General features: G+C 44.6%; 2 protein-coding genes and 1 long non-coding RNA gene across 16 annotated transcripts in view; 2 read left to right on the forward strand and 1 right to left on the reverse strand.

Moving 5' to 3' along the window:
- Positions 1-3,752: 3,752 nt before the first annotated feature.
- Positions 3,753-6,943, forward strand: LOC127055090 (calreticulin-like). The gene is made up of 4 exons (XM_050961694.1): positions 3,753-3,802; positions 4,273-4,446; positions 6,001-6,114; positions 6,493-6,943. The coding sequence occupies exons 2-4, from the start codon at positions 4,414-4,416 to the stop codon at positions 6,640-6,642; spliced, it is 297 nt and encodes a 98-aa protein (XP_050817651.1). The 5' UTR covers positions 3,753-3,802; positions 4,273-4,413; the 3' UTR covers positions 6,643-6,943.
- Positions 6,944-17,698: 10,755 nt separating this feature from the next.
- The window catches only part of EPS15 (epidermal growth factor receptor pathway substrate 15), a 100,143-nt gene continuing 96,213 nt past the window's right edge, over positions 17,699-21,628 (forward strand). For 5 of the 7 annotated variants that reach the window (XM_050961655.1, XM_050961660.1, XM_050961659.1 and 2 more), the window contains exon 1: positions 17,700-17,842. In XM_050961655.1, the coding sequence (XP_050817612.1) occupies positions 17,816-17,842 (27 nt within the window). In that variant the 5' untranslated portion in view covers positions 17,700-17,815. Of the gene's footprint in view, positions 17,843-21,628 lie in introns of all 7 variants that reach the window. The other 2 variants (XM_050961662.1, XM_050961657.1) reach the window with 2 other exon arrangements.
- Positions 18,086-20,020, reverse strand: LOC127055093 (uncharacterized). 8 transcript variants are annotated; one of them, XR_007775407.1, is made up of 5 exons: positions 19,361-20,020; positions 19,069-19,214; positions 18,990-19,017; positions 18,459-18,510; positions 18,098-18,173 (listed from the first exon to the last, which is right to left on the reverse strand). It is a non-coding gene; the product is annotated as an uncharacterized LOC127055093 (long non-coding RNA). The 8 variants fall into 8 exon arrangements; XR_007775405.1 differs by lacking the exon at positions 18,098-18,173 and adding an exon at positions 18,185-18,341; XR_007775402.1 differs by lacking the exon at positions 18,098-18,173 and having other exon boundaries at positions 18,348-18,510.

Raw genomic sequence — 21,628 nt, forward strand, 5'->3', positions numbered from 1 at the left:
CCATCGTTTATAGGGCATATTGATCTTCCAGGTACACCATCATTTCGCTTGGTACAAAACAAATCATCTCATGATTTTAGTCTAAATTTTAAAAAATATGGTTAGTTCATAACCTCTCTACATTATAACAATGCACCCAGCAGGCAGAGTGATTTAAAATAAATGCTATACCACATAATAACTAAGATCATTAGTCAAGCTATGAATGGCTAGGTTTACATGTGAATGGCTTAGAATGACAAAAGATAATGTATGTTATATGTTCACATTTTTCTGTGTATTTTCTGGCTTTTAAAATTATTTTTTCAGAATGGATATATGATAACTTATATGAGTGCTTTAGCAATCACACGTTTTCCCTATTACATTATTATATATTATTTCCATTGCACTAACAACCAAAAGTACACACATACATATAGAAAGACACAGGGCTTGAACCTCCTTTTGCTTACCACCTCCTTTTGCTTACTTTTTGCGTGATCTTCCTTTTGCTATTGCATCTTTCCTGCCTTGCACCTTGGGCCAGATCTTCAGCTTGTTTAAATCAGTAACTTCATTGACTTCAATGGAACTATGCCAGTTTGTACTAGCTGAGGATCTAGCTACTTATGAAGTCATTTACACATGTGCAAAGTGAATGCAAACTGGGTGCAAAACCTTATCAACTCAGAATTGTGTAAGGCAATGGAGAATCAGGCCCATTGAATATAGGGGAGGTACACCTGTATGAGAGCAAAATCAGGCACATAGTCCTAGCTTCAGGGAGTTTAGAGTATAAAACTAGCAAGAGATTAAGGGTTGAGGAAAGGAACAGACCTGAATCTTTTGATCTGCAGTCAGATCTGTTCCATTAGTATATAATTAGGCTTGGCAGAATTTGATTTTTATTTTTTATAATTTTGATAAGATAATATTGGTGTTTCTTTTTAAGCATTTTTTTATTTTTCAATTTGAATGTTCACAGTTGCACAAAATTATGGGTTTTAAGTATTTTTTCAATGTATTGATTTACATTTTCACAGTTGTAGGAAATTATGCATGATCAGACAGTAATTATTTAATGACAGCAGACATTAAGATTCAAAAAGTTAGAGCTTTATAACTGTTAAAATACAAATTGTCAACATCATATGTCAAAACATACAAAGTAAATATCCTTAAATCAAACTCTAATATATTCTTTAGCAGCATTTTTCTTCATTTGCCTAGCTTATATTTTGATTATTGTTACTGTAAATATTTTTCATCGATTTGTGTGTGTATAGTGACATTGACTTTTACCGACAGTCACCAATAAAAATCTAATATTTCAAGCCTAGATATAATGCTTTTGTTTATATATTTAGAACACTAATGCAAATTGCTTAGATAATTGAAGCTTTGTGATATCCTTTATGCTGGATATATGTGCACCCTTTCCCCTCCTAAGCCATATGGAGTGCAAAAAGCCAGATATTAGAAACTGACCAGTAGTGCTGTCAAATGCACAAGGTACACACTGAAAAAAATCAAAACAAAAAATTATTTTCTCTAATCTTTCTTTTATAATAATCTTAGGTTTTACTTGTAACTTAACAGGTACAAAAATTTTCAGACTGAAGTGTAATTTTTAAGTTGTTCCCTTAAAGGTCCAATTTCTGTCTTCAGTTTCACCTGTGCAACCCCAATGAAGTCTTGTTTGAGTTAAGAAACTTAATCTATAGTGACATCTACCAGTGTGTGTACAAACCCCACACTGGGTCTGAAGGGGTTAAAGGACAACACTGGGCCCAGGTAGCCCTGCCCCTCCAGACCTGCACAGCTTGCTCCAAGTGGAGAAGATGTTGAAAAGGGAGTAACTCAGCCCAGAAGTGGGAAGGCTGAGGAGGAAGACTGACCTATCCTGAGGGCTCCTGGACAAGAGTATTGGACAAGCCTCCCCACAAAGAAAAAGACTATGCTGATCCTGGCTGGAGCTGAAGGTTTAGTTTTCTTTTTTCATTTTTTTTAACCTGATTTTGGACTTGGAGCTGAGGGAGAGAAACAGAGGGTAGGAACTGACCCAACTCAGGGCACTCTGGGTGCCAGACACTGCTGACCCTCTTTGGGCCCTGTGCTGGAGCCTGGTAGAATAGGAGGGCCTGGGATCCCCTACCAACTGCCCTACTGCAGAAGGGGCATCAGCCTTATGCCCACCTCACTCTGCTTTTGGTGAGAAGAGGGACTGAATGAAAGACCTCCCTGGTGGGAGCTGACACTGGGCGTGCTAATCACTAGTCCGCAGAGGACTCTTGATTGAATATTTAATGGGAAGCTGAAGATAAGTCTTACATTTAATTTAGGGCTGTCAAGTGATTAAAATATTAATTGCAATTAATCACATGATTAAAAAATTAATTGCAATTAATTGGATGATTAATTGCACTGTTAAACAATAATAGAATACCATTTATTTAAATATTTTTGGATGTTTTCTACATTTTCAAATATATTGGTTTCAATTACAACATAGAATACAAAGTGCACGGTGCTCACATTATATTATTCTTTATTACAAATGTTTGCACTGTAAAAAAACAAAATAAATTGTATTTTTCAATTCGCCTAATACAAGTACAGTAGTGCTATCTCTTTATCATGAAAGTTGAACTTACAAATGTTGAATTATGTACAAAAATAACTGCATTCAAAAATAAAACAACATAAAACTTTAGAGCCTACAAGTCCACTCTGTCCTACTTCTTGTTCAGCCAATTGCTCAGACAAACAATTTTGTTCACATTTGTAGGAGATAATGCTGCCCCCTTCGTGTTTACAATGTCATCTGAAAGCGAGAACAGGGATTTGCATGGCACTGTTGTAGCTGGCGTCGCAAGATATTTACATGCCAGATACACTAAAGATTCATATGTCCCTTCATGCTTCAACCACCATTCCAGAGGACGTGCCCATGCTGATGATGGATTCTGCTCAATAACAATCTAAAGCAATGTGGACTGATGCACGTTCATTTTCATCACCTGTCAGATGCCACCAGCAGAATATTGATTTTCTTTTTTGGTGGTTCGGATTTTGTTGTTTCCGCATCAGAGTATTGATCTTTTAAGACTTCTGAAAGCATGTTCCACACCTCATCCCTCTCAGATTTTGGAAGGCACTTCAGATTCTTAAACCTTGAGTCCAGTACTGTAGCTATCTTTAGAAATCTCACATTGGTACCTTCTTTGCATTTTGTCAAATCTGTAGTGAAACAACATGTGCTGGGTCATCATCCGAGACTGCCATAACACAAAATCTATGGCTGAATGTGGATAAAACAGAGCAGGAGACATACAATTCTCCCCCAAGGAGTTCAGTCATAAATGTAATTAATGCATTATTTGTCAATGAGCATCATCAGCCTGGAAGCATGTCCTCCGGAATGGTGGCCAAAGCATGAAAGGACATATGAATGTTTAGTGTATCTGGCACCTAAATACCTTGCAATGTCAGCTACAAAATGCCATGTGACCGCCTGTTCTCACTGTCAGATGACATTGTAAATAAGAAGCGGGCAGCATCATCTCCTGTAAATGTAAACAAACTTGTTTGTCTTAGCGATTGGTTGAACAAGAAGAAGGACTGAATGGATGTATAGGCTCGAAAGTTTTAGATTGTTTTGGTTTTGAGTTATGTAACAAAAAAAATCTACATTTGTACATTGCACTTTCATGATAAAGAGATTGTACTACAATACTTGTATTAGGAGAATTGAAAAATACTATTTCTTTTGTTTATCATTTTTACAGTGCCAAGATCTGTAAAAATCAAAAATTATAAAGTGAGTACTGTACACTTTGTATTTTGTGTTGTAATTAAAATCAATATATTTGAAAATGTGGAAAAAGATCCAAAATATTTAATAAATTTCAATTGGTATTCTATTGTTTAACAGTGCAATTAAAACTGTGATTAATTGTGATTAATTTTTTTGAGTTAATCACATGAGCTAACTGCAATTAATAGACAGACTTAATTTAATTTGTAGAACACTCAAAGCAATTTAACATTAAGACACAAAAGAATAAGTTTTAGCTGTTTATGTTGACATTCTGTATATAAATGGGTCAAGCTATGTTTTGCATTCCCTTAAGATTTACATTTTGGTATGATGGTGAAGAGGGCCAACCAGGTATTTGGAACATTGCATTGGAAAACTGACATCTACAGCCATATTATAACTTTAATGTACTTTCCTTTTTTTCTTTTGGATGATGTGTACACCCAACTGTACTTTGATCATTCATTCAGATGGTACTTATGAAGTAAAGATTGACAACCAACCAAAAAAAAATGGAATCTAGTCATCTAGAAGAAGATTGGGAATTCTGACCTTCCAAAAAGATAAAGGATCCTGATGTAAAGAACCCTGAAGACTAGGATGAAAGGGAAATGATTGAGGATCTTGAAGAGAAGAAACCAGCAGTAAGGGAATAATTAATAGTCGTATTTTACTCTGGATAGCATGACTTTGATCATTATTACCTTGAGGTCTCTTGATTTTTCTATATACATTTTTTAATAACCTGGTCTAGACTGGCTGACCTATATTAAACCTACCAGGCCAAATTACATCTTTGAATACATTCTTGCTATTTTCATTGATGTCATTGGGAGTTGCAGCTGTATGTCTGACTGCTGAATTTGATTTATGGGCACTCTAGCGTATTTTGCTTACACTTTTCTCTTAATTCATGTAGGCAGGATGGAATCCTAGACATTAATGATGGAGAAGATGTATTAAATAATTTAGTCCACCGCCTGCTTATAAATACGTAATAACAATTCATTAATTCACTAATTCTAGCTTGCTTACAAGATTTAAGAAGGATAGTAAACAAATGGCACACAAATAATCATGATCAAACCCAGTGTTGCTTGAGTTTCTCTTCAGAGAAACTGCTATTTTAATAATGTCACTGCTTTCATTTTGGAGTGAGTATATGTTTTCCAGGAAGAAATTAAAAGTTAAATATTGTTGTGGTAGTTTCAGGGCTGCCCATAGGATTCAGGGGCCATGGGGCAAAGCAATTTTGGGGGCCCCTTCCATAAAAAAAAGTTACAATACTATAGAATACTATATTCTCATGGGGGCCCCTGCAGGACCCAGGACCTGGGGCAAATTGCCCCACTTCCCACCCCCCCGCCCCGGTCAGCCCTGGGTAGTTTCAGTTTGAGGTTCATAAGTCTTGACTGTGTCTGTGTTTGTGTGTAGTTATTCCAGGTAATTATGAAGGTCAAATGTTAAATCTAGAATAATGTAACAAAACTCAAAATGACCTGCTACTGTGTAGAAATCTGCAGGACAGACCAGGAAAAGCATGTAACTGTTGCAGGGATTCATGGGGCCTGATTTAGCCATTGAGTTCTATTGACACAAGCCAGTAGAACCCAAATTCCAGGCCCCCAGTGGCGGAAAGTCTATTGGGAGCAGAGATACAGCAGCCCAAGCTTCCTAATGCTTTGCCAGGGTGCCAGACTGACCTGAAAATGTACTGAGACCCTCTGTTGGGCAGCCCATGCTAGCAGCACTCTTACAAAGGCCTGGCTGGCATTTAGCACTACTAGTTTCTAATGGCTGAACTCCTACGTATGGTGGCAGTGGTACCACCACATGCCTGTCACTAAGTTGTATTCCCTCCATCTCAGCTGCTTCAGTGGTTTCAGAGAATCAAATAGCACTGGTATGTTACCTGTAGGGGTTAATCTGACTCAGATTTCAGTTAATCAAAACTCAGGATCTGGTGGGGGAAAGTGGCACCTGTCCAGATAAAAATATGAAAGGTAATGAGGTTACTGGTTAACCAGTGAACAAACAAATCTTTATTGTGAACAAAGGCATGCATTTAAGAGAAAATGGGGTATTGTGTAAATCTGTTCCCATGTGAGCAGTAGCATTTCCCAGCAAAGCATTCATTCATTCACAACAAATGTATTTTTAGAACTCTTAGCCTTTCTGACACATAAATATAATTTCAGGACTGGGACCAGCTAGAACACTTTCCTGGCCCAGATGTTAAGAAGCCAGATGACAGGGATGAAGAGATGGATGGCGAATGGGAACCACTGATGATCTCAAACCTGGATTATAAAGTAAATCATTGTTGCATATCCTTACTGTGATTAAGGATAATAATAATAGATTCAATATTGAATGGAAAAAATATCAGGTTCATAAAACTCTGATCCTGAGACTGTAGAAGAGACAGTACAGGTTTTTCTAAATCTCACAGTTAATGCTTAATAAATATTGAATCTCATTTGTCTCATTCGTATTGTGAACTCCTTGGGGGCATGGCCTCTGCCTTTTCTAGGGCCAGGTTCTGTCATCTTTATTCATGTTAAAATCACCCAGTGATCTGAAAGTCTATCTGAGTTCTTTCCTATTTGAATATCATCAGTAATTTATTTATACCACTATTTTAACTTCACCATTTCAAAGTTGTTTTGAAATTCTTATTTGATAACTAGGAAGCAGAAAAGAAAACGAAAGTACAGGAAGACCAGTGTACGGAAATATATAAAGAGGAAGAAAAAGAAAAAGAAGAGACGGAAAAAGAAACAGATTTCATCATCAGAATGAACTCTAATGGAACAAAAATAGTGACACCCTGGTTATAGTCACCAAGCTGTCTTCAGTATGGGAAGCAAACCATTCAACCTCTCAGTAATGCACTCTTTTAACTAAATACCGGTGGTACATTCCAATTTTGAAATGAATGATCATACTTTCTGACATACATAGAAAAATAGCTTTAATTTAGATCTGCTCTGAAAATTCAATCCATACTACTCCCTAGTTACTAAAGAAAAAATTGAATTGATTTCTTCTTGTTTTAAACAGGTCAGCTATGCATTTCCTTGATTTATAAAGCCACCAGGCACTTTTAATATACACAATATGCTTAGGAAAAGGGGAATTAGAAGAAACTGTTCATAAAAGCCTTTCAGCACAGTATTTTGTAAGCATGTTAGTTCTTGGCCCTAATTTTGGTTGAATAATCACACATTACAATGCTGACATGTTTAACTTATAATGAAGGCTGTTGTTGTTTCAGCATCAGTATCATTACTTTCCATATTTCTATTTATGTACATGCTGGGTAATGCAAGTGGTGGCTAAGCCTTTGACAATTATGTTTATTGAAGCTCCTATTGAATAAATGTTTTTAGAGACTTCTCTGGTTTAAAAAAGTAATCTTAAGATAAAAAAAATTTTCAGTGTGAAAGACTGCACTGCTATATTCCCCCAGGCTAGCTTATGAGGAGTTAATTTGTATTTTATATATTTTTGTACAGTAGTTGTGGGGTATGAGATGCAACAAATTAATGCAAAATATATGGAGAAAGTATGTCCACAATCTTCAATGAAAGGTTAAATCTACTTTGAAGTGTTTTGGGATGTTATGGACTGTGTTTTATTGCTGTTGCATTTCAGGTTGTCAGGACTTCCATAAAACGCATTTGTTTTGAAGAGATTTACTCCGTCTATTTTTAAATGTCGCATTCCCAGTTTCTGCCCAACAACCACTTTTTTTTATTTTTCAGGCTCTTGTTCATTTTCAAAAGTGAATTATTATGAGCAATCCATAATGTACTCTTATTGCCTTTGATATTTGGACTGCCTAGTGAAGAAATTAAACGTCTGAAATGCTCAGCCGTAATCTGGGTTGCAACTGAACTGCAGAAAGCACTGGTCAGAGGTGTATGTGCAAAGGTAGCTTAAAACTTACCTTTGCACTTCCCTAATCCTGCTGTTGCTTTGTGCAAGTCTGGTCTCCATAAACCATATTAAAGCAACTTCAGGGCTGCACTAACTATGACAGGCAGAAAATGGCCACAAGGACTGATATAGAGCAGGAGCATTCTGGACACATCCCCTTTCCCTCTGGTCACTTTCTCTTTTTCTCACTTAGCCAGCAGTAGTGAAGAGAGTAGCATAAGAGCCCTTACATCAACTGTATGACATTGGAGAGTCAACTTTATGCTGCGGTAATCCTCCCTGAGTGAGTTAAACCATCTTTAGGGCTAGATACTGCTGTAGTGTGATGCAAAGAGGCTGCTTCATAGGTCAGGATCTTGTCCACAGGATCTAATTTTTAAAAGTGGTTACTCTCCATGAACAGTGTGTACTTACAGGGCCGGTGCAAGGATGTTTTGCGCCCTAGGCAAAACTTCCACCTTGCGCCCTCCCGCCCCCATGGCAGCTCCCCCCCTCCACCCTGAGGTGCCCTCCACAGCAGTAGCTCCCCACCCTCCGCCCTGAGGCACCCCCCCCGCCCCAGCTCACCCTGCTCCGTGCACGAGCATGAGCACCAATCAGCTTAGGCGCCGCAAGCCTGGGAGGCGGGAGAAGTGAAGTAGCAACAGTGTGCTTGGGGAGGAGGCGGGGCAGGGGTGAGCTGGGGCAGGAAGTTCCCCTGCGTGCTGCCCCCCCCCCTACTTGCTGCAGGTGGCCCTCCCCGCACTCTCTGCCCCAGCTCCCTCTGCCTAAATGCCAGCGGCAACCGGCGCAGCCAAAGAACCTGTCACTGCCAAAGAAAATGGCGCCCCCCAAACTCTAGTGCCCTAGGCAAACACCTAGGTTGCCTAAATGGTTGCACCAGCCCTGTGTACTTAGCAATGTTATTTAATAAATGAGCAATGCTGTGACAGTTCTCAGGGTACCTAGGACTGTGAGTCTCCTAGTTAGACCCTTGCCTCTACTGTGAGGAAATCTTGCTTGTGCTCAACTGGTGTCAGGTCCCTGACACCCCCTCCATATAAGTCACCCAAGCACTCTCTTCTGGGCAATGCCAGCCCTTCATTTGCCTTGCAGATTAACCATAGTTGCACCCCACTCCCTGAATCCTTTTGAAGTATTACCCCTGGGGTGTTCAGCCTCGGGGTCACTGAGCACTCACAGAAGTACCAGGTCTGTTGTCCCCCAAGGAACAATGTACACACCAGCTTGTATGATTCAACTTAAGATCAGCACCTTGCTTAATATCATAGCACTAAGATATAGTTATGAAAACTAGAATCAGTTTATCAAGGATTCAAGTGACAGTGAGTAAGAATATTGGAAACAAATGGTTATATATAAAACAAAATCATAACACACTTTCTAGAAACTAAACTTAACTATCAGGTTAACCTCCTCTCTAAAGAAGTTTATCTCATCCTCAAAGTCTTCTGCAGCTTTTCAACCAAGGTTGGCTGAGATCCCATTTTCACGAATGTAAATGCACTGTCCATTTACTTTGTCGGTGCAGGAAGATGGGATGTCTTCTTTCATTCATAGATATACTCCCAAAGTTTATTGTCTTTGCACACAGCCAGAATAACCACCTGTGATTTGTTTTTCCTGTGTGCTCCTTCCCTGTTGACTTCACATCTGTTTGTTATCTTCTGACTTCATATGTAAAGGGCATCCAGTATGTTAGCTTACCAGTGCTTAATTTACATTCTGACAGAGAGAGACATTTCTTACCTCCGATTTGGAGGAAAACCTGTTTTTCATCCTTGTCTGGATATAGACATTAAAACCACATTATCAGTATATAAACATATCTCCTCATATACTAATAACCAGTGTGACTCCAGCTTTTATTTAAGACCTCAAATGACATTGACTGATGAACCAGATTGTACGTACCAGAATCAAGATATTCCTGTCTTCTCCCCCTCCCTTTACCAGTCAGCATTAACAAGTTCTTGGGTCACAAATGCGTCAGCATGTTGTTGTCTCAGGTTGTATTGATGGAGCCCCCAAAGGAAAGTGTGGTATTACTGGCATGCAAAGACAATACGTAGAATCTTCAGATGTGGGAGCTGACAGTGGGAGGAGACAGCTGGTTTTAGGTTAGACTGAAAGAGTGACCGGAATTAAGATAGTCTGTATATATGTTAACTGTGTATCTAACAAAGACTATTGCTAAGTTATTAGCAATGAATTATTAGGACTAGTGGATTACTTGAATATAAAACAAGAAATTAAACATTTCAAAAAATTAAAATCTTTAGAGTTTTCAGGTGCCCACGTCAATGGAAGTTGAGGACATGGAGACACTGAGGCCCAGATCCTAGAAGGTATTTGGCACTTATTGTGCATTGAAATCAATGGGAGTTAGGCACCTAACTACCTTTTGAGGATTACGCTTTAGTACCTTACATAATCAGGTCAATACCAAGCATTGCCAGTAATCTATAAACAGAAGAAAAACTCTTATTCTTTCACATTGTTTCATAGTCTTACCAATTTAACTCCTCTGAAGGAGAGGGGAATTAGCAAAATGGTCAATCATATGTCTCCTTTCATAATCGGCTGGGTATATGCTCTCATAACTAGATATCTGTCTAAAAGATATAGCTTCAACAGGCCTTTTCATTTGGAATATCACCAGGTTCAATCATCACTGGGATTCGCAGTCTGTTACCATTAATGTGTTAAGTTCTCAGCCATTTTGACTTTGCAAATTATGCCTAAGTGACAGCACAGGCTTTCAGCTATAGTAAGGCATATTCTATGCCATGCCAAGAGTCCTAGAGGATTGTTATGTCAGCAGCAACTCAATCAATCACCACCCTTACTCTACAGCTAATTTGCATGCAACAATTTCATTGCTTATATGAGGGAGACTGCATAGATGGTGGATTACTTGGCCCAACTGCCATGGCTCTTCAAAACTTCCTACACAACAACACAATCAGCACACACAATAACCCCAAACACACTCAGGCCCTTTCTGCAGTGCTCAGACCCCTCCTTTACCACCCACGCAAATCTTCCAGGAGTACCACTCTGAGGGCTAGAATAGATGTTGAGTCAGTGTGAAGTGACAGGAACAGCTACAGACATGGCTGAGAGCTCTTTTTGTTCAGAATATCCCCAGGGTCAATTGTCATAGGGCCCTGTGGACAACCAGATGAAATGTTGGATCCAAAGGTCCTATGGTGGCTGGAATGTGACAGATGATCAGAGAAGGTGGGGGTAGCAGCTATGAGGGGTAACAGATGATTGTGCCACCAGCCCAAGGGCAGCTCTGTGCACAGACTTTGGGAGACTTGTACAAACAGCAAGATTGCTCACTACAAACCAGTGCATAGAAACAAGAGCCCCTATTTTCAGCTTTTTTACACCCAACTTCACAATTTCCACCCACACGACTGTACCGGCTTTCAGCTACTAGTTCCTTACGTGCAATGATTTCTCGTCAGCATCTGTGATTGTCTGTTTCCCCCTCTGAAAAATGGGACATTATTACTTACACAGCCTCGGAAAGTGCTTTGTGACCTGTGACAGGTTCCGTGCATCAAGCCAGGGTGCCCCAATTGGCCCAGTTAGTGCACCCAGTCACTCTGTAAATAGTCCATAGTCTCTGGATGGGTAAAACAGACAAATCATCTGAAGCCCTGGAGCCCCTTGGCTGGGCTAAATGAACAAACAGTCTTGTGGCCCTGCAGCCTCTGGGCTGGGGCAGGCAGTTACACTGGAGAATTAGCCCCCGGAGAGGGGCAAAGCAGTAAGCAGACTACAACCCCTAGGCAGGGCAAAACAAACAAACAGTCTATGGCCCTGCAGCCCCTGGGTGGGCAAAGCAAACAAACAGTCTACAGCCCAGCAGCGTCCAGGCTGGGGCAGGCAGTTGCATTAAGGAGTTAGTCCTCTGGGCAGGGAAAAATATCAGTCAGTCTATGACTCCTCAGTAGGGAAAAACCAACCAACCACCTATAGGCCTTACTTCCCTCTCGGTTGGGACATAGAACAGGCAGTCCCTGCCATCGGTGAGTCACCTAGAGAGTAGTTCAGGTCTTCAGGCTCTACTGCCAGAAGTGTTACAGGAGTCAGCAAGGTACATACTTCCTCCTCCATCACCTGCCTCAACTGACCTGGGCTACCTACTTTTATGTGGCTTCTCCACCTGGAGCATGCACAAGGGAAGGGGAGGTGTGGTCGCCTGGGCCCACAACGATTGGTCCACGCTTGGCGGCCCAGCGTGGGGTTGTTGCACCCTGTCACGTGACTCTTAGATAAAAGATGCTTTTGGTGCAAAATATTAACTAATATTGTTTTATTATTCTCCTCCCCATTCCCCAGAAGTAATCCTTCAATAACTCAAGTATGGTAACATGTCCTTGCCCAGTAAGAACAGGTTTGGCCCTTGGCTTTGTGAGGCCCTATTCAAAAAAATACAGTGCCCTTCTCACTTATAAGCAAATTCTCTTACATCTCTCTCTATGTACCCATAACATCCCTCCAGCTACTTCTTGCTTCTTCCCTCCAATTGTTGCGGTCCTCCCGTCTTTTTGTGAGTCTCCGTGGCCTCTGGCTACCATGTATGTAGACTGGAAAACCCAGAGATGGAGCCAAAATACAACTTGCTAAGCAGAGGAAGAACAGAAATTAAATCTCTGCCATGGCCAGAAGTCACACAGGACTTCTGACGGGTGACCAGAAATGGCTCTCTGGCTTCTGAGCAGGTTGTGTGCATGTGGCACCAAATAAAACATCATGTTTGGGGGGACGGGGTGGGGAGATGCAGCTGCAGATATGAGACAAGAATACTAACTGCCACTGATTTAAATGGGGATAGATTCTGCCACCCTTACAGTGAGCAGTTCCACTGATGTAGTCTACTCTGAAAATAAGATATTACTCAATGTGATAAAAGGGTACAGCATCTGGCCCAATGAGAGAAGAATTGGGCCCAAGCTAATATTTTGGGGTGGGGTGGGGAAGGTATTTAAAAAAGGCTGCTGAAAAGTAATGATTACAGAATAATGATATATCACAGCTTTGTTTATATGAGACACCCACTGAAACTGTTTCATTCATCTATACTTAAGGTTTTAAATTTTGTATTTGTAGTATTAGAATTGTTAATCTGTTTTTGCTCTGGAGCTGAGCACTAAAAGGACTCCGTTCATCCATACAGCTGGGTAAAGCATACCACACACAGGCATGCAGGAGCGAATCACCTTTCCAGTCAGCCTGTTGAATGCTAGATAGTTTTAATAGTCCTTTTGCCCACAATGAGCAAGACCAGTCATACCAAACGTCTAGGTGTTGCCTTGGAAAAATAATGAGGTTCCTGAGGCTGGATCCATGGCATAAACAAAGCTATTATAAAACAAAGGACAGTCATTAAAGTTAATACTTCCTGGGAGACCAGATGACATCATACACTGTCATTAACACTATTAAAGCTATTCTTGGGGACTCGTGAATATACTGCTAAAATACATGGGGACATATGGACCTGATTCTCATTTCCCCGCTATGTTGCTTTGGTGCTGCACAGGGTATCAAGTTGGTGTTAGTTGTGCTGATGCAAGTCGCTTCTTACACCTGACCCTAGGGGTCTGTACCAGTCCATGTTTGCATAGCTACATTGGTGCAAAAAAGGCATTGTAGGCGGGCCTTGGGTTACTTTGACTTACCAATTTTTATTCTCAAGGCACTTGTTTTGTGTGTCCTGTGAAAAGTTAGCATGTGCATGCGCTGGTGATTTGTATATCCAAAACTAACAACTCATGAACCAAAACACCAGAACTAGAGCCTCTCCCTCCCCGAAAAGAGGAATGTTCAGATCTGGATCCAAACTTTGCAGATTAGACCTGCGTATACTGCAGTGTTCATGAACAAATCCCACAGAGTAATTCTTTCATACTCTCAAACAATAGCACACCAACTCTTGTCTCCATGTCTTTCACATGATGACACAGCAGTGTCCACTAATAGGTAAACTTATACTGTCCTACTGCAGTTGTTAATATAGAACAAAGGAAACCTAGCTATCTATTGTACAAAGAGAATTAAAATTGAATAGGGAAAGTTGTAGAATCAACCTAATAATAGAATAAAGTCTTCATGTAGTTCATGGACATTCTGACTCTCTTGCTGAATTATCTACCATGTATCAAATTCCACATATAATACCTCCAGAGTCTGTAGTTTTTAGATCAGCAATTTATTCCTATTTTTATCTCTATAGCATACTTCAAAGCTTTCTGAGAGGGTACAGTACTACTTGGCCCTCATTCTCCATTGCCTTATACATTGTGTAGTCATATACCTGAGTGGTGGGGAGTCTAAAGTGGATGTAAAATGCTACCAAACCAGAATGGTAGCATTTTACTCTCACATTGCCAAGGTATAAATGACTGACTGCACAATAGGCTAAATCCTCAGTTGTGCCAAAGGAAGGAAAGGTGTCTCTTAAAGCCATCCTCCCTGACCTTGGGGACCCATTTTGTCCCTTGTGTAACTTAGAGCAGCCTAAGGATTGCTTTAAGTTACAGTGGTAGCAAGTGATCCTATAGGGACAGCTGTTCCAGCTGACAACTGGGCAGAACACCATGTGCTCCATCCCCATCTCGGCTATGCCCTGGCCTGCCTCTACACCCCTGTTTTTAAATAGTCCTTTGGAGGTACCCATGAACTCTGCCCAGTGAGTCCAACTGAGAGAGACTCCTGTTCAGAGAATTTTTGCCCTCTTCAAGGATCAAAGCACCTCAGGAAGTATTCGCAGTGACACCAGGCAGCCTTTTCAAAACAGAGTAGGGATTATTAGTCAACTGATGTTGACCCACTGGATGACTGTTCTAGCCAATCTTCTGCTATAGTGCCTAGTTTGTGTGACTTCCCCAGCGGCTAGTAGGACCCCCGGGCTGAAAAAGTCATGGTCAAACCCAGGTTTCCCTACTAGCCATTGGGGAAGTGGCACAGACAAGGCAGTGGAGCAGAAGACTGCCTAGGACAGTTGTTCAGTGGGATTTTGGTACCCTGGAAGGCAGGGGCGGCTCCAGGCACCATGCAGAAAGCGCCTGCCTGGGGCGGCAAACTGATGAGGGCTGCTGGTCGCTGTGAGGGTGGCAGTCAGGCAGCCTTCCGTAGTGTTTCTGCAGGAGGTCCACTTGTCCCGCGGCTTCGGTGGCAATTCGGTAGCAGGTCCAATGAAGGCATAGGACAGGCAGATCATCCGCAGAACTGCCCACAGAAACGCCGCCAAAGGCTCCCTGACTGCTATGCTTGAGGCGGCAAAAAACATAGAGCCACCCCTGCTGGAAGGGGAGGACTATAGTGAATTGCCTGGAAGGCCAAGCCATGAAAAGAGAGCACCTTGAATCACACAGAGAGGGGCTTTTCATCTGGCAGCAGGGCACGTGAACCACTGACAGAAGAGGGTGGCAGACTGGCAAAGAGCTAATCACCAGAGCAGCCAAGAGGAGGCCAGAGTGAGTGTTTCCTGTGACAAGACTAAGGATTAAGACCAATATGTAAATCAATGGAAAAGCAGGCCTCCTAAGGCTTTCTTGTGCTGCTCCCAGCCAACCACTAAACAGGCTCTATACTGCTAGCTCCAGCTGAGATGATTGCTGGTATACATTCTCAGGGTTCACTTTTCAGACTAATTTTTGGATGTCATTCCACTTTGTTCTCAAGAGAGGATAAACAAGGTAACTAAAGAGATAACTTATGCTTTTAGGGACTTTGTTCAAGAGAAATGGAGTATGGAAAGATTAAATACAAGGAAGCATATATCGTTGGTTGATGGTGTTCAAAACTGTGTGAATAATTACTTATAATTACATTGTCTGTGTTCTACATTCTTCCCTCTCTCAATAGTTTCTTCTTGCTGTTGCTGTGGCTGAGACAAATCAGTGAAGCAGACTTCTTTATACTAGTCACAAGGTATTGAAAATACAATCTAATTGCCACACTTCCATTCATCTAAACGTGCATTTCAGGCTCCCTGATCTCATCCTAGTGCAGGAAAATTAGTCTAAAATGATCCTTCCTGCCCACGTGAACATGAGACTGAAAAAAAAAACCCACGTGGTATTGTACAAAAAGGAATGCTGAGTGACTCTGAATTGCATCAAATCTGTACAGTAAAATACTGTTGCTGTAGGGTAGGCAGTGGAACACAATAGTGATGTGAAGTGCCAAGAGAGAGTTGATAGTTATGGGTTAGGTAAACAGGAAATCCATTACTAAGTTTTCCAGGATGGTGCAGGAGTGGATGGTGCAAACCTAACAAGATATTTACACGGAGTTAAAGTATGTTCCTCTGATGCAACAAGCAGATGCCCTTTAACATAAAATGAGTGGAATGAGGAAACCTGAAAGTTTCATGGCAATTAGGAATGACATTTGGAACTTGGCAGCTGTGGAATGATAGTAGGGAATGCTATTTGGGATTGGCAGTTGGGAAAGGCAGTTGGAACCAGGCAGTTGCAATAAAACTGTTGGGATTAGTAGTAAAGAAATGATAGGATGGGGATTTGGAGTATGACAGCTGGGATGAGCATGGCAGTAACATGAAGAAAGAAAAAGGGAGAAAGCATAGAGGAAAGAGCAGAGGAAGGAAAAAATGGACTGTGAAAACCCTCTGGATAAGCACAGGTTTTGGTAATTCTCTCTCACTTCATTGAGTGCATGAAAAATTTTAATTGGAGTCTGATCCATCTTCGGTTAAAATCTAAAAATAAGAACTATTTCTATTCCCTCTCCCCACTGAATGAACTCTGCAACAATGTTCCAACACTCCGGTGGTGCAAAAGTGCAGGAAAACTGTTTAAATAACCGTTGTTGGGACAGTGAGCAATGGTAGCAAAAGTATCTTGTGCTTTAGCAATCCCTGCTGCTGGGGATTGTTGTTATCAACAGGTGAAGGACAGAGCAGCCCTTGTATGCCCCCAGGATTTGAGGGAGGGCATGCACAGAGGTATCTCATTTCCCGCAGGTGAGGCACAGAGGGAGAAAGAAAGAGGTAGGAGGCTGAACTCAAAGACTATGTTTGTTGATGATGAGAGTGTGGGCGGGATTCTTAACACCAGCACTTTGCATTGGAGCCTCCAGTGATTTTCTCCTGGTTCTGTTAAATTTACAGCCTGCCTTATGTAGGAACTCCAACTTACTAGACCATCATAATGGTCCGTTATGGTCTTAAAGTCTTTGAAACCCTTACATAAGCCAACAGCATACTGGGAGCTCTCCAGGACATGGGGAACAGGGGCAGATATAACCAAGACAGAAGGAGGGTTAGGAGTATGGGACCAACGGAGATTTCACTGCAGCGAATTTTACACATACAAAGGAAGGAAGGCTGGCTGATGCTTTAGTTGGGGATTGGTCCTGCTTTGAGCAGGCGGTTGGACTAGATGACCTCCTGACAGGGGCAGCTCCAGGCACCAGCGCAGCAAGCATGTTCTTGGGGTGGCAAGCCGCGGGGGGCAGCCTGCTGGTCACTGTGAGGGCGGCAGTCAGGCCGCCTTTGGCAGCGCTTCTGAGGGAGGTCCACTGGTGCCGCAGTTTCGGTGGTAATTTGGCGGTGGGTACGCTGAAGGTGCGGGACCAGCAGAACTGCCACCGAATCCGTGTGGTCCGGGTGGATCTCCCGCAGAAACGCCGCCGAAGGCTCCCTGACCTCCATGCTTGGGGCGGCAAAAACCATAGAGCCGCTCTTGCCCCCTGAGGTCCCTTCCAACCCTGACAGTCTATGATTCTATGATCCAAGTCAAATACTCCAGCTCCCGGTTTAGAGGCAGCTGCCCAAGTGCTGAGGGCTGGAGGCTCCAGGTCGGGGGTAGGAGCAAGATCCGGTGCCGGGTTTTGCCGCAGCCGCCCCGTGCTGTGCTGAGGGCTGGATGGAGGCGCCGAGTCAGGGGGCGGGATCCGGCGCCGGGTTTTGCTGCGGGCGGGGCCTGGCTCTGGATCGGGAAGTTGCTGAAGTTGGCGAGTGAGTGTCCGGGCCCGCGTCGGCTCCGGCTTCTTCCTGCTGCCCGGCCGGTGCATGATGGAAGCAGCATGGCCTCCCATCTCTCCCTGACCCAGGTGAGCGCCTCTGGCCCGGCCGCTCGGGACTCGCCCTGCCGAGCCACGGGATCCTGCCCCTGCGGGGGCCGAGGCCTGCCCTGCCCCTCGCGGCGCGGGGATCGGGGCTCCCCGGCCTGGAGAGTCCCTCACGGGCTGGTGGTGGCGCCGTCCTGACCTGCCTCCCGCTCCGGGGGGAGAGATGCTGAGTCCTTCGGCTCCCTTCGGCCCGCCCCTCCCCTCCCGGTAACCCCCGGTAGCCTCCGGTAACCCCCGTCCCACCGCGTCCTCCGGTAACCACCTCCCGGTGACCCCTAGTAACCCCAGTCCCACTGCGCCCTCCGGTAACCAGCTCCTGGTAACCCTTAATAACCCCTGTCCCACTGCGCCCTCCGTTAACCCCAGTCTGGTAACGCCTGCGCCCGTCCCTCCCGGTAACCCGCGTCCCACCGCGTCCTCCGGTAACCACCTCCCGGTGACCCCTAGTAACCCCAGTCCCACTGCGCCCTCCGGTAACCAGCTCCTGGTAACCCTTAATAACCCCTGTCCCACTGCGCCCTCCGTTAACCCCAGTCTGGTAACGCCTGCGCCCGTCCTTCCCGGTAACCCCCGTCCCACCGCGTCCTCCGGTAACCACCTTCCGGTGACTCTTAATAACCCCTGTCCCGCCCGGTAACCCCTAGTAACCCCTGTCCCACTGCGCCCTCCGGTAACCACCTCCCGATAACCCCCGTCCCACCGCGTCCTCCGGTAACCCCAGTCTGGTAACGCCTGTGCCCGCCCCTCCCGGTAACCCCCGTCCCACCGCGTCCTCCGGTAACCACCTCCCGGTGACCCCTAGTAACCCTTGTCCCGCCCGGTATCCCCTAGTAACCCCAGTCCCACTGCGCCCTCCGGTAACCCCAGTCTGGTAACGCCTGCGCCCGTCCCTCCCGGTAACCCCCGTCCCACCGCGTCCTCCGGTAACCACCTCCCGGTGACCCCTAGTAACCCCTGTCCCGCCCGGTATCCCCTAGTAACCCCAGTCCCACTGCGCCCTCCGGTAACCCCAGTCTGGTAACGCCTGCGCCCGTCCCTCCCGGTAACCCCCGTCCCACCGCATCCTCCGGTAACCACCTCCCGGTGACCCCTAGTAACCCCTGTCCCGCCCGGTATCCCCTAGTAACACCAGTCCCACTGCACCCTCCGGTAACCATCTCCTGGTAACCCCCGGTAACCCCCGTCCCACCGCGTCCTCCGGTAACCACCTCCCGGTGACCCCTAGTAACCCCTGTCCCGCCCGGTATCCCCTAGTAACCCCAGTCCCACTGCGCCCTCCGGTAACCCCAGTCTGGTAACGCCTGCGCCCGTCCCTCCCGGTAACCCCCGTCCCACCGCGTCCTCCGGTAACCACCTCCCGGTGACCCCTAGTAACCCCTGTCCCGCCCGGTATCCCCTAGTAACCCCAGTCCCACTGCGCCCTCCGGTAACCCCAGTCTGGTAACGCCTGCGCCCGTCCCTCCCGGTAACCCCCGTCCCACCGCATCCTCCGGTAACCACCTCCCGGTGACCCCTAGTAACCCCTGTCCCGCCCGGTATCCCCTAGTAACACCAGTCCCACTGCACCCTCCGGTAACCATCTCCTGGTAACCCCCGGTAACCCCCGTCCCACCGCGTCCTCCGGTAACCACCTCCCGGTGACCCCTAGTAACCCCAGTCCCACCGTGCCTTCTGGTAGCCCCTGTGCCCACCCCTCCCAGTAACCCTCCGGTAACCCCCGTGCCCGCCACGCCCTCTGGTAACCCTCTCCCGGTAACCCCTAGTAATCCTAGTTCCACTGCACTCTCTGGTAGCCCCTGGCACTGTGCCATACTCCCCCCGTAACGCCTGTTCTGCCATGTCCTCTCCCCAGTAACCCATGTCTTCTTTCTCGTGTAACTCCTGTGCCTTGTTGCACCCCAGGCCCATCTCTGTAACCCCTGGACCTGTGCTGTGCCTTGCTCCCCGGTAACCCTTGCTTACTGTTGCTTTAGTTCTGTGCCCCCTTAAAACTCCCATCCCTGCTCTGTGCCCCCTTTAAAACTCCTTCATCCCTTCCCTTGTTCTGTGCCCCCAATAATCTCTGGCTGTGTTCCTGCTTGATGCCCCTCTGTGTCCTCCTGAGGAGATACCCCTCCTGATGTCCAATACCTGGTGGTGCCGGGGAGGTGAGTGGTGGACCACACTGGCTCTCCCTGAAGCACTGCCCTAGATGTGGATTATACTGTGCAGTGCATGGTCTGGTTTTCCTTGATCCGGTCTGAAAGGACTCTGTAGAGCAGTGGTTCTCAACCAGGGCTCTGGGGGTTCCTGGGAGGCCGTGGGTAGGCTTCGGGGTTCCACCAAACAGGTCCAGCCTTAGACTTGCTGAGGCCAAGGTCAGAAAGCCGAAGCCTGGGTCCCCAAATCCCACCAACTGGGGCTGAAGCTGCAGCATAAACATCTTAGCTTCATAGGGTCCCTCTGTGGCATGGGGCCCTGAGGAGCTGTCTTTTTTGCTGCCCCCTAACTCTGGTCCTGGCTTTAATATGCAGAAAAACAGTGGTGGCACAAGTGGGTTGTGAAGTTTTTATGGGATTGGGGCCGGGAGGACTCAAAAAGAAAAAGTTGAGAGCCCCTGCTGTAGAGAATAAAGTTGAAGCATTCAGCATTGGGAACAGTAATAGGAGGGGGGATGATGTTTGTGATTGGGGGGATTTGTGTCTTCATCTGAAACATGGAAAGTGATGACAGTTCGATGAACTAAAGTTGTTCTCAGACTGTGGGTTATGATCTCGTTTTAATGGGGTCGCCAGGGCTGGTCTTAGACTTGCTAGGGTCCAGGGCCAAAGCTTGAGAACACCGAGGTGGGGGGAAGGCTGTTCCTCATTGCAGGAGTCAGAGGGGTGGTGGCTCTTGTACTGAAGTGACTCTACAATAGCATACTCCCTTGAGTTATGACAGTTATCTATGTAGTTCAGTAATGATAACCTGAGGCCCCTCAGACTGCTACATGGCATAAAATTAGACCCAGTGTATTGGTCTACAGGTGCCACTCCATGCATGTTGCTCAGTTCTTGGAAGCGGTAGGCTCTTAAAATCCATCTTGCTCACAGAATTGTGGAGAGATGGTGTGACAGGCATATGTATGCCTAAATCACAGAGAAAGTAGCAGTTACCTGCCTTAATTCTTGGTGAGTTGTTTTCCTTTAGCCATATAACAGCAATAAACATATATTTAAGGTAGGCAAGAGATTTAGATTGTAGCATTTCAACCTTTAAAAAAGGCTGCTCTTTGGCTTGTAAAAAGGCACATGGAACATGTTCAAAATTAGCCTTTTCCACTGATTATCAAGGCATATAACAACCCTTGATTCAACGGGGGCGGGAGGCAATGACTGGATCATATAGTTTAGGTAATTGTGCCTTACCTTGCAAGCATGGACCGATCTCTAAGCAACCCCCATTTATTAATTTCTTCTTCTTTGTTTTCAAGCTGTTCCAATGCCTCTCCAAGCAATTAGCAGATAGCTTGAGAGTATTAGAACTTTAAAGGATGGTATAAAAGTATTGACATTGATAAGTTGAAATATCATCTTAAGTGTTCTTTAAATTCAGCTAAGAACATGAGCATGTTACTGAAGAGCAAACTCTCTAGGGGGATTGAATTGAAAAGCCTATTTCTTCTTATGAACTATATTTTATTTACAAAGATAGCAAGATGTTGTGGACTGTTCACTTCAGAGTGGAATGGTTGGAGCAGTTGTGCCTTTTGATTTGGGTATTTGGAGTGGTGGTATCTGTGTTGTA

The sequence above is a fragment of the Gopherus flavomarginatus genome, chromosome 7 (assembly GCF_025201925.1).
Source record: "Gopherus flavomarginatus isolate rGopFla2 chromosome 7, rGopFla2.mat.asm, whole genome shotgun sequence".
NCBI classification, from domain to species: Eukaryota; Metazoa; Chordata; order Testudines; family Testudinidae; genus Gopherus; species Gopherus flavomarginatus.

What these genes read in the sequence shown, in the direction of transcription:
- LOC127055090 (XM_050961694.1), top strand. Translation starts at nt 4,414, where the DNA reads ATGATTGAGGATCTTGAAGAGAAGAAACCAGCA. An exon ending in TTGAAGAGAAGAAACCAGCA is followed by an intron (nt 4,447 to 6,000) that starts GTAAGGGAATAA and finishes ATATAATTTCAG; the next exon opens with GACTGGGACCAGCTAGAACA. An exon ending in TCTCAAACCTGGATTATAAA is followed by an intron (nt 6,115 to 6,492) that starts GTAAATCATTGT and finishes TTTGATAACTAG; the next exon opens with GAAGCAGAAAAGAAAACGAA.